Source organism: Chiloscyllium plagiosum, unplaced genomic scaffold, assembly GCF_037043375.1.
Source record: "Chiloscyllium plagiosum isolate Xiang-an unplaced genomic scaffold, Cpla_swu_hap1 HiC_scaffold_26, whole genome shotgun sequence".
Lineage (NCBI taxonomy): Eukaryota > Metazoa > Chordata > Chondrichthyes > Orectolobiformes > Hemiscylliidae > Chiloscyllium > Chiloscyllium plagiosum.
In genome coordinates this window covers 26598452-26614143 of record NW_028270164.1, presented here as the reverse complement: position 1 = coordinate 26614143, position 15692 = coordinate 26598452, and the positions used below count along the sequence as shown (strand labels likewise).

The 15692-nt window shown below is 39.7% G+C and overlaps 1 protein-coding gene across 6 annotated transcripts in view; it reads left to right on the top strand.

Moving 5' to 3' along the window:
- kif21b (kinesin family member 21B) overlaps positions 1–15692 on the top strand; it is a 186891-nt gene that overhangs the window by 87744 nt on the left and 83455 nt on the right. For all 6 annotated transcript variants that reach the window (XR_015750940.1, XR_015750938.1, XR_015750939.1 and 3 more), the window contains exons 6-9: positions 741–908; positions 8773–8888; positions 9994–10189; positions 12816–13005. Coding sequence is in view for 2 of the 6 variants with exons in the window: in XM_087973596.1 (XP_087829722.1) it covers positions 741–908; positions 8773–8888; positions 9994–10189; positions 12816–13005 (670 nt within the window). In the remaining 4 variants the exon portion in view is untranslated. The remainder of the gene's footprint in view (positions 1–740; positions 909–8772; positions 8889–9993; positions 10190–12815; positions 13006–15692) is intronic.

Here is a 15692-nt window from a genome sequence, read left to right as displayed (position 1 = left end):
GATTACTGTGAAGGACTCTCTTTTTTAACTCTCCCCTTGTCTGAGGCATACTGACCCTCTGTTAAACCACCATAAATTGTCTCTCTCATGAGAGAACAGACCTATGGTCTGCTAAGATAGTGGTTACCTTACATTTATACCAGTTTTGCTGTTGTCCCAAAATTGAATAAACAACCTAGGAACCATGGTAAAACATTGTAGTTAGAGTGGCATTAATAATATGCAGGTCAGTTCCACATCTTCAATGATCATCTTGACTTGGCCTCTACCTCTGTCAAATGTAACGAGTCATGAGTTCAGTTTAAGGTTTCCAAGGCATGAGAATATAATCTAAGTAAAGACTCTTGTTAATACAACCCTTGCTCAGTTTGTAATCGGAGTGTTGTCCTTCAGATTTTAGACCAAGAGTCCAACTGACTCACTGTAGGAGATGTCATGCATTTTCAAATAATATTAGGCATGTTCTCATCATCACCTGATTAACATGCGTACGTGAATTGAATGAGTAAAACAGATTAACAGACCTTACCTCACTTGGCATTTTTGGGCCATTGTTTGCAAGTGGACTGATGTGTTTGCCTACAAACACAAGGCATAGTTCAAAGGAATTCACGAAGAGCTTTGTGATATGTAAAACTATAAATGTAAACGAAAAGTGCAATTTCTAGAAATGAAAGTCATTCTTTTTTGGTAAAATCAACTTAAATCACTACTTGTATCATTGTGCCTGTATACTTTAGGTAAATGGTGAGGTGAATGGAGTAGCACATGAATCACAACCAGTGAATGAGTATGAAACACTCACAGCCAAATTCCATTTTGTCGACCTCGCTGGTTCAGAAAGACTAAAACGCACTGGAGCAACAGGAGAGCGGGCCAAAGAAGGCATTTCTATCAACTGTGGTCTGGTAAGTAGGAAAACAAAACTGATTAATTTTCACATTTTCCCATTGAATGCTTTCCCAGTTTGTGCAGTGGTTTTGATATATCTGTGAACAGCAAGGTTATGTTTCATATTAATGAAATAAAGAATTCACTTTGACACACCCATAATGATGGACCTAATGTGTTTTGTGATTCATGCTGGTAGAAATCTCACAATAAGTCTTGACAAAATGTTTATAACCCAAAACCATAGGAGCTGTGCAGCATTCAGTTGTAAATCCATGACCTAATATCTAATAAGCCCCTACTATATTTCCTCAGAGTTAAGGTGCTGGACTGCCTTGTACAAGTCAGACTTCCCACCTCCAGAGCACTGGAACTAATAAAAGACACGTGCTTACATTTAAACAAAAACAAAAGAACTGCTGATGCAGGAATTTCTGTTTCCTTTACATATTTGTAGCTGTTGCTGCTTATTGAAAATATCAAGAAATATATGTCAAAAACTCAGTATATAAGTTTACACTGACGGCATTTGCAAGTTTACTATCTCTGACAGGTAAGTGAAATATGTGTGGGCTGGAGCTGACATAGATTTTAGAAAGGTATAAAAACCGCTACTTTGTTTTCAAGTATGCGTTTCATTAATAACCAGCTTCAGGAAAAGTAAAACAGAAGGTTAGATTTTTGATGCATTTTCATGGATGTCAAGAGCACACAAAACAGAATACCCGTCATTATTATTTTGCTGTGTACAAATTGCTATATTGCTATATATTACAGCAGTGATTTCATTAAAAATACTGCATTGGTTGTCAAGTGCTTTGGGATGCCCTGTGATCATAAAAGACACAATATAAATGTGTTTATTTTATTTCTGTGTTACTCTACTTCTTCTAAACACATAATTTTAAATTATTGCATTTGATCATTGAAATAAACCAACAAATAGCATGAACTGTTTTTGAATCAGTGCTTTTGTCTTCCTGAAGACTTAATTGTGTTGCTTACCAGAGACCTGCTCACCTGTGGAGAGGGAAGTCTGTTTGAAATGGCAGTGAATAGGGACACATGCAATTAGAAGCAAGGCAGAATTGTAATTTTTCACAGTATGCCTGAAATTGTTTGACATATCGATGATAAATCCAATTTACTCTTTAAAGAAGTTGATATCGCACTAATTAGAATGGGACTGAAATTGTATAAAATTAATGGAGACTCTCATTGGCCGCCTTCCAGATTAATTTTGGAGCTATTTATGACTACTTTTATACGTTTGTAGTAGTCATTCAGAATCAGGAAGACTGGTATCCAAGTACTAGCGTCTGGTTTATATTTTGCTAAGGCTCATTTACTTAGACCTGCCACAAATTCATACAACCACAAAAATGGATAATGTCATTTTATTCATGTTCTACTTACAGCAGCCAAGTTTCAATGCATAACTTTGCCTTCCCTAATTACAAGGTGCCTATAACATGCCTGAGGTGCCTGGACAATCTAAAGGTAGTTGACAAGTGTGGAGGGCGCTGGGAGAATGCAGTGAGAGACTCACCCAATACTCTAACTGGAGGGTCTGAGCAACATCTCAGCATCAAAGAACCCAAATAGAATCACAAAGAATATGCAGCATTGAAATAAGCCATTCTTTCAAACAGTTGTGGAGCTGTTTATGCTCTACTCGATCTTTTGTCACCTAACTCCATTAGCACAACTCTATTCCATTTCCCCTCATATGTTCACACGTAGCACGGTGGCTCATTGGTTAGCACTGCTGCCTCACAACGCCAGGGATGTGGGTTCGATTCCACCATTGGGTGACTGTCTGTGTGGAGTTTGCACATTCTCCCTGTGTCTGCATGGGATACTCTGGGTGCTGTGATTTCCTCCCAAAATCCAAAGATGTGAAGGTTAGGTGAATTGCCCATAGTGTTCAGGGATGTGTAGGTTAACTGCGTTAATCAGGGGTAAACATAGGGGAATGAGTCTGGGTGGGTGACTCTTTGCATGGTTGGTGTGGACATGTTGGGCCAAAGGGCCTACTTCCACATTGTCAGGATTCTCTTAAATACAAGTTACAATTCACTTCAAACCATTCCTTGTGTCAAAGTGTTCTGTATTCTCTCTTCATTCCCTTTTTGATTTCTTGGTGGCTGTCTCTGCATTGACTTTATCAGAACCTTTCATAATTTTAAAGACCTCGATGACTTCACCTGTCAGTCATCTTTTAAAGCAAAAGCCTGTTCATGGTTTATGCATGTAAAATCCCATTTCTAGCTCAATTCTCATAAATTTGCTTTGGACCTCAATTCCCAGTCCTGATTCTTATATTATAATGGTGTGGAATGTATTGTAACATGTAATTATGTTGCCATAAGCCGGCATCAGTTTAACTATGTGAATTAATTAATTAAATAAATAAATCATGAAAAGTTAGGACAAATTTCATGTTTTTTTGTTCCATCCACGGCTTTGTGATTTCCTAAGTAGCTGCAATCCACAGCCGCCAACCTGTTTCCTGAGGACACAATGCCAAAGAGGAAACATGCTGAAACAGCCTCCACTGCCGCTGACCGGACCCAGAACCTTGCCTCTGCCAAAGCCGCCTCTTCACCATTGAGACTCCAGCCGTCGCCATAGCAAGGACACACAAGAAGATAAGAAATAGGAGCAGGATTAGGTCATCTGGCCCATCGAACCTGCTCTACCCTTCAATAAGATCATGGCTGATCTTATTGTGCACTCAGCTTCACTTAACTGCTCGCTCACTGTAATCCTTAATTCCTTTACTGTTTCCAAAATCTACTCATCTTTGCCTTAAAACACTCAACAAAATAGCCTCAACTGCTTTGTTGGGCATGGAATTGCACGATTCACAGCCTTTTGGGTGAAGAAGTTCCTCCTCCACTCAGTCCTAAATCTTCTGCTAAATCTTCCAGTAGAAATAACTTTCCTGCTTCTATCTTTTGTATTCCCTTCATAATTTTATATGTTTCAATAAGATTCCCCCCTCATTCTTCTAAATTCCAAAGAATGTCATCCCTATCTACTCAATTTCTCCTCATAAACCAACTGTCTCAATTCCGGAATTAATCTAGTGAACCTCCTGTGCACCTCCTCCAATGCCAGGACATCCTTTCTCAAGTAAGGAGACCAAAACTGTACAGAGACTGTCCCAAATCTCGGGGACCAGAGCCAACATCCAAAACCTGATTGACCATCCAAATTAACAGAGGTTGTTCACTCCGCCGCCTTTGTAGATGCTGTCGAAACATCAGAGGCGAAGAGTGGACCCTAATACATCGACACTGGAACAACTGCTCGAGCCGTGATCTCCACGGTGACGTGGAACGGACCAGACCCGCCATTCAACAGCTTCCTGCAACCTCTCTCCACCATCACAACAGCAGAAAAAGAGAAAGATGAGTGTGATTCAAAAGTTAGCTGAAGAAAATAAAATTTTGAAAAAAGGATACAGTTGACTATGCAAGAGGGAGCGAACAAACCTGGGGGCCCAAAAAATTCCTACTCTGCCCCCTCCACCATCTTAAAAGGTTCTTCTGTAGCAATTTCTGAGTCATCTCGACTATATCTGGATCCTTGAAACATGTTTATGGTCTCCAGTTTATCTGGTTTAATACAGACACTATGGATTAATATAAACAATGTAACTTACTTTTATTAACTATTTTATCCATCATTTCACAATCCTGTAATGCAATTCTCATTATTCTCTTGCTATGTACATCCTCCTGTAGTTTAGTCAGTCTTATGCTGTCCTATCCTGTTTTGTTTTAATGGTTAAACTGCTCTCATGTTTTGTAGGTTACTCCCCATATCTTATCAGAACAAATATTTTCAGAAAGGCTTTCAAATATGAAGAATAAAATGTCCTGTGTAACTTCTCAATATGTTCACATGAACCCTTTTTTTTGGAAAATGCTGCAAGCCTTGACCACCCTGCGGCCCAGGAAGTATTGTGTGCCATGTGCTGTGAACAGGTTTACTTAGCGTGCCGTAGAACCTGTAAATATTTGTGCACAGCCAAAAGCAGCCACTTAGCAGCATTGTATTCTTGTAATGGATCTAAACTGCATCTTGAAACTGTGATCACTTGCACATTATATCATGGATAGCCAACAATGCATTAACCTACAGATCCATTAGTAATTGGATTATTTGGATAGGTGCAAGATGATTGGATGAATAAAATGGCTTTTGTGGAATGATGCTTTGTTTACCCAGCATCCAAAGTGATAGTGAAACTACTCTGCCTCTGGGATTGAATGCTTCCACAGCTCTGAACTGGAGATAGAACAGTTTCTTCAACACTAATACTGTAGAAGGAACCCTGCATTCTATCAATTACACTAGACTCCAATATATATTTTACTGGATTTAATCCAGTGACTCTACCCTCGCTATCAAAGATTTGGCGCTCTGGGGAATAGTGAGCCATTTGACCATGGGTGTCGAAAGCAGTCATGAGGGGTGAGTGGGAGATTAGGAGCTGAGAAAAGGACAAATTGGGTCAGATGTAGGAGGAACTAGAGCTGAAGATTTTGAGAAGGATCTGGAGGAGAGGTGCAGCCTGGGAATTGGTGAACTGGGAAGCTTGAGATGTATTGTTTCAGTGAGAGATGGAGAGATTATGCAATGGGGATTCAGTTGTTGTGTGGTCAAAATATCATGTGATTAAAGTTTCAAGTACACTGCAGCCAAAAGTGATAATCCCAGACATCTCTCAACCATAATGTTAAGTCCTGATGAGCTTTTCAATCTCTCCACCATGCTCCTGCACTTCAAACATTAACAATTGCAACAGGATGAACAGAACTCGAGTCTGAAGGGCACTAATCCCATCACCAGTTTGGTTAAGATCTCTTGACCACTACAACAGCCACTTGCAGCCTTTGTCAAATGCCAGCGTAAGAGATCCCTAGATCAGGACATCTATCTCCCAAAAATAAAGGGTACTGTGATGGTAGGGAAGCTGGATGAGCTAAATGAAGGCTAATATATTTTTATTTTTAAGATTTTAGATTAACTTAGATTCCAAATTTAAAATAGCGTATTTTAAATGTAGAATGTTTCAACTGACCTAGTCATTTTTTTCTGTGGCTAAGTTAATTAAAAAAGTTTAAGGAGATCTATAAAACTGATTATTCTTGTGGATACATGTTAGCTGATTGTGCTTTACTTTATAATATACAGAATAGAACATTTTTCTCTATTTTTGAAGATTTTGACCTATTTATTCTGTTAACTGAAGGTGATTTGTATTGGAGGAATTAAAAATAATGAAAGCAGATAAGTAGATTCCCAAAGTAGATGCAAATCGTTATAGTTTACACAAAAGGACTAACTATCAAATGTCTTTTGTTGGCTGAGCATAGGAAGGCTTTTGTTTCCAACCAACTGTTATAGGGGTCAGCGAATAAACCCTCAAGAGAGTGAACAACATTAATAAATGACAACAGATCGTTATAATCCCAGCTGATGGTGATATTGGAAAGGTTAGATCTCGGAGTGATATCTGACTTGATAGGCATTAAGTGGTCTTTGTTAGTTTTGTTTTCTGTGGAGGTCAGTAAATGGACACATTTAAAAGAGCCTGCCAATATACTTCTAACAAAAGAACGTAACAGTTTATTTCACAAATGAAAGACACAATCCATATTATGCTTACAAGAACTATTTAAAACAGATTTATTACAAGTATCACAAAGAAATAAACCTGATTACCCCACAACAACCTTACAGGCTGTCAAACCTCAGTGAAGTGTGTGCCTCTGCTGTCAAACTAAAATGACATGTTTGTGTTTCACTCGAAAACTCCTTGTTCAGCTGGCATGGCTATAATTGGTTTCTCTTTGGCAAATTGATGCATCCACTCAATGCTATTTTCTTTAGTTAGTGTCTTTTACTGAGAGCCTTACATAAACTACTAACTCTGCTCACATATTCCAAGCTTAGATTATTGTTTATTAGATGGAACGTGGATTTAAATTGTCATAACATTTAGGAGAGAAATTTGGGAGGGCTCCAACCAATAACCATTTTCAATAACTTAATACTAATTGTATTGTCTTACATATGTAATATACTATACATGTGTATCTACAAAACCTGAATATTTCAAAGTATACTCAGTGCAGACTGCTGTATTTTCCAATAAAGTAACATTTTACAAAGTTATTCCCTGACTGAAATATTCTGTGGTATCCCAAGGACATGAAAACTATTATATGGAAATGCAGGTTATTTAATTTACTGTGAAAATTAAGTGGTGGTGTAAGATGGTAATTTCAATTTCAGATTACAATTGTACTCTCATTTAGAGTATTCATGTGTTAACATGTGGCTTTAATAGTATGATGCGTTGACAACTAAATGGAATGTGTTCTTTGAATGGACTGAGTCATAACTGTAATGAAGTCTGCCAGGAGGCCCTCATAGAATATGAGATCCCTGACTGGGGCTGTTAACTTGGTCCATTCAGGGAACGCTGGCTGACAGATAAAAACAGGAGTGTCAGAGGTTCTGTTTACTCTTAAGAGCTGGCTCTGAGGAAGCAAGACCAGTGTCAGGTACTATGCACATGTAAATAAAGGGTGACTTGGTGATGGGATACTCATGGAGTCATTTCAGACTGCTCCTTCATTTAGGAGGGGAGAGGGAAACTTATATTGAATATTATTCTGCACTGTGAACTCTGTCTTTGACTAGACCAATGGTGACTTGAAGGTTGGATCTATTGAAAGATGGTGGGTAGTAGTAAAGACAAAATTAAGATTTAAAGTGAGAGTGAAATTCTATAAGATTAACAAATTTCCTGTTATACCTGAAACATGAGTGTCATCTGACTTTAGTCAGAAACATTTTCTACAATACATCAGTCCTGTCCTTTTTCGTGGGGTGATACTGCTTAAATTTCCTCCAATATTTTCATAGCTTGTCCATTAACAATTCAGTGTTTTCATGGGTGAGATATTGTTTATCTTGCCTCCTTTTCAAATTTCTATTTTAACTTTGTCTCTCACCTCTGTAACTTGAGAAGTTGATTATTCCAATTTATCAAATACTGTATTGTCATTCAGCAGTGTAATGTTCAGCAGCTGTGAATAGTACCACCCAGGGGTCTATTATTTTAACACAGCCCCTTTCCAATTGTTACTTCGTGGAATTACAGAGTGTAAATGCTCTACAAATATATTTTGTTGCATTTCTGGTTAAAATGAGAGACAACATTCTCCTCTACTTAGAATGGAGTTTGGAGAAATGCATTTTATCGTTAACAGATCCTGAAATAAATCTAGTAAATCTGTAAGGCAAACAGAACATTTTGGAGAAATTCAGCAAATTTGGAAGCATCTGTGCAGAGAGAAGCAGTGTTGTTTTTTTGAGTCAAATGTGACTCTTCAGAACTGAGAGGGCTGGAAAATGATGTTTAAATGCTGTTGATAGAGGGGGAGGAGGAGCGAGTAGAACAGGTTGAGAGAGTATCCAGAACAAAAAAGGCAAAGGGAATAGTGGTAACCTAGAACAAGAGGTCTACATAGACATAACAGGACAAAACGGGTCCATTGTATTGAGGGCAAAGTCAACAAGCCTGTTCAAAAAACCAAAAGAACTGCAGATGCTGGAAAGCTGAAGCAAAAACAGAAATAGCTGGAAAATCTCAGCAGGTCTGGCAGCATCTGTGGAGAGAAATCAGAGTTAACGTTTCCAGTCCAATTCTTCAGAAACCTTTTCAAATTTTAGTTGAAGAAATCACTTAGAGGGTGTGTAGCATTGATAAAACAATGGTTTAAATTGACATTGAGGGTAAAAAAAAATTGCAATTAATTTTTTTCTCCTGTCTTTCCCTTTGAACTTTGACCAAAGCTGTCACTGGGAAATGTCATCAGTGCATTGGGAGATCAAAGTAAGAAGAGCCACCATGTGCCATACAGAGATTCTAAACTCACCAGGCTTCTGCAAGACTCTCTGGGCGGAAACAGGTACAAAGAATAAGACATCTATAATGGAAGTAAAGATTAGTCTTTATTCTTACCATCAATGAGATTAAATTTCCAGAAAATGAAAATCTACTTTGTATTGGTGGATTGATAGAAGTTTCTAAACTCAGGTTTTCAAATTAAAAATTAACAAACATCTCAAAAGCTGTTGTCTAAGCAACATGCAAATTGGGAGAATTATACTTCTATCGTCTGAATATCGTTACAGTATCAAACATACACATTCAAGGGAAATTTATGATAACATTCAGTGGTTAGAAATTGTGCTTAGAAAGACGATGAGAAAATGTTTATCTTAAGAGCTGACAATGTGGAAACTTTTCACAAAGTGTATTGGATGCAAGGAATTTTTAATATTTTGTAAGGCAGAGATAGACACTTGACTAACAAGCGTGTCAAAGAGCATCCGGGTTAGGCAGGAAATGAAATTGAAGCCATAATCAGATAAGCCGAATGGCTACCTCTGCTTCTAATTCATATGTTTGTGTCTAGTGACCTTATATAGGGTTATAAAGTCATGAGAGGCCTGGATAGGGTAAATAGTCAAGATCTTTTCCCCTGGCTGGGGGAATCTAGAACTAGAGGGCATAGATTTAAGGTGAGAGGGGAAAAATTTAAAAGATACCTAGAGGGCAACTTTTCCATGTAGAGGGTGGTGCATATATGGAATGAGCTACCAGAGAAAGTGGTGGAGGGAGGTATAATTACAACATTTAAGGCATCTGGATGAGTATAAAGGGATATGAGCTGAGTGCTCGCAAATGGAACAAGTTTAGATTAGGATATCTGGCCGGCATGGACTAGTTGGACTGAAGGGTGTGTTTCCATGCTGTACATCTCTGACTCTCTGACTAATTGTATCTTTCTTTATTCCTAGTGAATAGTCTCAAGTCTAATTGAGTAGCGTAGATATCGATGGATACCTATGTTTTAAATTGATAATTCCAGGTTTTTTGTAAATAAATTTTGTATTGGAAGTGCATTAATAGCAATGATTGCAAAGAAGTTGTCCTTTTTCTACTCATTTGAATTTAAAAACCATGAAAAACTTGCATTAAAGGGTTGAAAATTATTGTCTCTCTTACAGTCGAACTATCATGATTGCTTGCATAAGCCCATCAGATCGTGACTTCATGGAAACTCTCAACACTCTCAAATATGCAAACCGAGCCCGGAACATCAAGAATAAAGTTGTGGTCAATCAAGACAAGACCAGCCAGCAGATCAGTGCCTTGCGAGCTGAGATTGCTCGACTTCAAATGGAGCTGATGGAATATAAGACAGTAAGAAATGTTTGCAGTGAATGTTTAGGAAGCACTGGCTAAAGATCCAAATCAGAATTCTTCAAATGGTGTCACCGTTTTCAGAATGGATTGAACTAAACAAGAAATTGATTAGCACACAAAAATGCCACACTGTCAAAATATCTGTTACACTTCAGATTTTCATAGACTTGAAACAGCATTTTAGGCATAAATTGAAAAAAGCACATCTCATAAATATTAATTTAATTGTTTAAATAGACTCGGATACTGAATTTATTTACTTTAAAAAATGGATGCTTCTTTTGCAAAATAGGCGCTAGTTCATTACAACTTTGCTTGCAAAACATGATGATAAAAACCAAATCTGGGCAACTCAACTGCATAGGCATCTAGTCTTAGTTATTGCAAGGGTATAGACTAGAGTGGCATGTCAGGATCATGCAGAAGTGGAAGTCTGAAAACTGCTTACTGACTGGGAATTCCCCTGGAAAGTGAAATTTCCAAGTGCCTGCCATCTGGGAGTCTCCAAAAAAGTGCCCAACTCTGCGTTAGAGTTTTAGACTTAGAGTCACAGCTCAGTAGCCACCCAGGTAATGTTAGAGCAATTCAAAGCCCTGCAATCTTATAATGTTGTTATTGTGTAATCAGTAATCTTGGGTAAATAATAAATTGAACCCTATCCCACTAACCTCTTACCTTGACCTCCCTTCGACTCCCACCTCCCCCATTCTACTCCCTTCCTGAACCCAGCCTGTACCCTGGCGAGTACCCAATACCACAGCACACATATTCTCTGACTGTACCCACAGATGCAAATAGAACATAGAACATAGAAGAATACAGCGCAGTACAGGCCCTTCGGCCCTCGATGTTGCGCCGATCCAAGCCCACCTAACCTACACTAGCCCACTATCCTCCATATGCCTATCCAATGCCCGCTTATATGCCCATAATGAGGGAAAGTCCACCACTGCTACTGGCAGGGCATTCCATGAACTCACGACTCGCTGAGTAAAGAACCTACCCCTAACATTTGTCCTATACCTACCACCCCTTAATTTAAAGCTATGCCCCCTTGTAATAGCTGACTCCATACGTGGAAAAAGATTCTCACTGTCGACCCTATCTAAACCCCTAATCATCTTGTACACCTCTATCAATTCACCCCTAAACCTTCTTTTCTCCAATGAAAACAACCCCAAGTGCCTCAGCCTTTCCTCATACGATCTTTCTACCATACCAGGCAACATCCTGATAAACCTCCTCTGCACCCGTTCCAGTGCCTCCACATCCTTCCTATAATATGGCGACCAAAACTACACACAACACTCCAGATGCGGCCGCACCAGAGTCTTATACAACTGCAACATGACTTCAGGGCTCCGGAACTCAATTCCTCTACCAATAAAAGCCAGTACGCCATATGCCTCTTCACCGCACTATTTACCTGGGTGGCAACTTTCAAAGATCTGTGTACATGGACACCAAGATCCCTCTACTCATCCACACTACCAAGTATCCGACCATTAGCCCAGTACCCCATCTTTTTATTACTCTTACCAAAGTGAATCACCTCACACTTAGCTACATTGAACTCCATTTGCCACCTTTCTGCCCAGTTCTGCAGCTTATCTATATCCCGTTGTAACCTGCTATATCCTTCCTCACTGTCTACAACTCCTCCGACTTTCATATCATCCGCAAACTTGCTCACCCAACCTTCTAACCCTTCCTCCAGGTCATTTATAAAAATGACAAACAGCAATGGTCCCAAAACAGATCCTTGCAGAACACCGCTAGTGACGGCACTCCAAGATGAACCTTTGCCATCAACTACTACCCTCTGTCTTCTTCCAGCCAGCCAACTCCTAATCCAAACCTCCAACTCACCCTCAATGCCATACCTCCGTATTTTTTGCAGTAGTCTACCATGGGGCTACCAATCAGCTCTGACTCATCCCTGTCACCCCATCACTGCCATATCTCGAAGACAATCCCCACCATCATAACTGCTGTGGCCTCCTACCCTACTCTAATCCATCTGGGACCCCAGCTTCCTCACATATCTGCCTCTCACTTGGTGGAAAAAGCAACTGAAAGAACTGTGGATGTTGGAAATCTGGAACTGAAACAGACATTGCTGGAAAGTCTCAGCAGGTCTGGTGGAATAAAGATCACTGGACCTGAAATGTTACCTCTGATTTCTCTCTGGAGATGCTGCCAGATATTCTGGGATTTTCCTGCAAATTCTGTTTTTGTTCCTGTCTCTCATCTACCTGATGCTCTTACCGTCTCTCAATGGCTGTGAAAGTGGCTTAAGGCCCTTTTTTAATCCTGCAATATAATACAAATTGTATGAAGCAGTGGATATTTTCACTGCCAGTTCACTTTGCTGCTTGCTGCTTTGCTGGATGAACCTGTTTCAGCTGAGGAGGGTCCCGACCAACAAATTTGCCCAGATAATTCTTTGTGTGTATTTCTTTTAATCTGATCAGGAACAAATCCAGGTTTCTAATCTTTATTGGAAGATTTGGTCCACATGTTGTTAAAATTTCCAGCACTGAAATATTCAGATTCTTTTCACGGCTTCAAGAATTAATAAGTAAACTGATATTGAAATAATTTCTGCTTGTATTTTTTTAAGGGGAAACGAGTTATCGGGGAAGATGGTTCAGAAGGTTACAATGACCTCTGCCAAGAAAATGCATTGCTACAGAAAGAAAATGACACATTGAGAATGAGAGTAAAGGCCATGCAAGAAACGATTGAAGCACTTAATAGCAGAGTGACACAGCTCTTGAGTAATGAAGCCACTCAAATAATAGCCAGTGCAGGTAAAATTAACTCATTAAATTTCACATATGCTCTGAATTCTGTTGAGATATTTTTCATTTAATAGGCAATTCTCATTTTTGCCCGGTTGTGGTAGTAAATTCGATAAACATGCAACTTATTCACTTAATCAATTTCTGGTTTTAAAGTTTCTCTTGTGTTACACAGTGGTCATCAGTTTGTTAGTTCCATGGCATTTGAATTTAAATTGAGCAAAATTAGGGCGCATGGTACTGGGGGCAAAGTACTAACTTGGATTGAAAGTTGGTTGGCTGACAGGAAACAAAGAGTAGTGATAAATGGCCCCATTTCGGAATGGCAAGCAGTGACCAGTGGGGTACCGCAGGGATCAGTGCTGGGACCGCAGCTTTTTACAATATATATTAATGATATAGAAGATGGTATTAGTAATAACGTTAGCAAATTTGCTGATGGTACTAAGCTGGGTGGCAGGGTGAAATGTGAGGAGGATGTTAGGAGATTACAGGGTGACCTGGACAGGTTAAGTGAGTGGTCAGATGCATGGCAGATGCAGTTTAATGTGGATAAATGTATGGTTATCCACTTTGGTGGCAAGAACAGGAAAGCAGATAACTACCTAAATGGAATCAATTTAGGTAAAGGAGCAGTACAGAGAGATCTGGGTGTTCTTGTACACCAGTCAATGAAGGTAAGCATGCAGGTACAGCAGGTAGTGAAGAAGGCTAATAGCATGCTGGCCTTCATAACAAGAGAGATTGAGTATAGAAGCAAAGAGGTTCTTCTGCAGCTGTACAGGGCCCTGGTGAGACCACACCTGGAGTATTGTGTGCAGTTCTAGTCTCCAAATTTGAGGAAAGACATTCTGGCTATTGAGGGAGTGCAGCATAGGTTAACAAGGTCAATTCCTGGAATGGGGGGACTACCTTACGCTGAAAGACTGGAGCGACTGGGCTTGTATACCCTTGAGTTTAAAAGACTGAGAGGGGATCTGATTGAGACATATAAGATTATTAAAGGATTGGACACTCTGGAGGCAGAAAACATGTTTCCGCTGATGGGTGAGTGCCGAACCAGAGGACACAGCTTAAAAATACGGGGTAGACTATTTAGGACAGAGATGAGGAGAAACTTCTTCACCCAGAGAGTGGTGGCTGTGTGGAATGCTCTGCCCCAGAGGGCAGTGGAGGCCCAGTCTCTGGATTCATTTAAGAAAGAGTTGGATAGAGCTTTCAAGGATAGTGGAATCAAGGATTATGGAGATAAGGCAGGAACAGGATACTGACTAAGGATGACCAGCCATGATCATATTGAATGGTGGTGCAGGCTCGAAGGGCAGAATGGCCTACTCCTGCACCTCTTGTCTATTGTCTATTGTCTAAAGTGATGGAATGCTTTACAATTAGAATTCTAATTTTTCAAAGTGGACTAGGTGAAGGTTTCTAGGTTACAAGTTCTCCTGATGTTATTTGCAGCATGATTTGGGAGCTAACATTTAAACTTACAGGTCACCATAATTGCTGCAAACTGAGATTGATGGCCAAGATGACATTTTTCTAATTTTATAGAAACAAGCCCCTGTGAATCATGGTCTATAAGAAAATCAAATCAAATAGTTTTAGTAAATTTATTTTATGACACTAATTGATTGCATGAATTGTGCTCAATTTCTGTGGTTTGAATAATTGGTCAATTCATTTTAATCAAATCATGGTATTTTATGATTTCCCATCTTCTGTTTCACCACTTTTATTTCCCCTTCGAGCTGCTTTATAAAAAGGAAGCTGTTTGCTCATGATGTGATTAACTTTACTTCTATTGTTTAGGCAGATGACTGATGACTAAAAGACTTTATTTGGTTACTGCTCAGCAGTCTTTCATAGAGTCATAGAGATGTACAGCATGGAAACAGACCCTTCGGTTCATGCCGACCAGATATCCCAACCCAATCTAGTCCCACCTGCCAGCACCTGGCCCATAATCCCTCCAAACCTTTCCTATTCATATACCCATCCAAGTGCCTTTTAAATGTTGCAATTGTACCAGCCTCCACCACTTCCTCTGGCAGCTCATTCCATACATGTACCACCCTCTGCGTGAAAAAGTTGCCCCTTAGGTCTCTTTTATATCTTGCCCCTCTCACCCTAAACCTATGCCCTCAAGCTCTGGACTCCCCCACCCCAGGGAAAAGATTTTGTCTATTTATCCTATCCATGCCCTCATAATTTTGTAAACCTCTATAAGGTCACCCCTCAGCCTCCAACCCTCCAGGGAAAACAGCCCCGGTCTGTTCAGCCTCTCCCTATAGCTCATATCCTCCAACCCTGGCAACATCCTTGTAAATCTTTTCAAGTTTCACAACATCTTTCCGATATGAAGGAGACCAGAATTGCATACAATATTCCAACAGTGGCCTAACCAATGTCCTGTACAGCCGCAACAGGACCTCCCAACTCCTGTACTCAATACTCTGAGCAATAAAGGAAATCATACCAAATGCCTTTTTCACTATCCTATCTACCTGTAACTCCACTTTCAAGGGGCTATGTACCTGCACGCCAAGGTCTCTTTGTTCAGCAATGCTCCCTCGGACCTCACCATTAAGTGTATAAGTCCTGCTAAGATTTGCTTTCCCAAAATACAGCACCTCGCATTTATCTGAATTAAACTCTATCTGCCACTTCTCAGCCCATTGGCCCATTTGATCAAG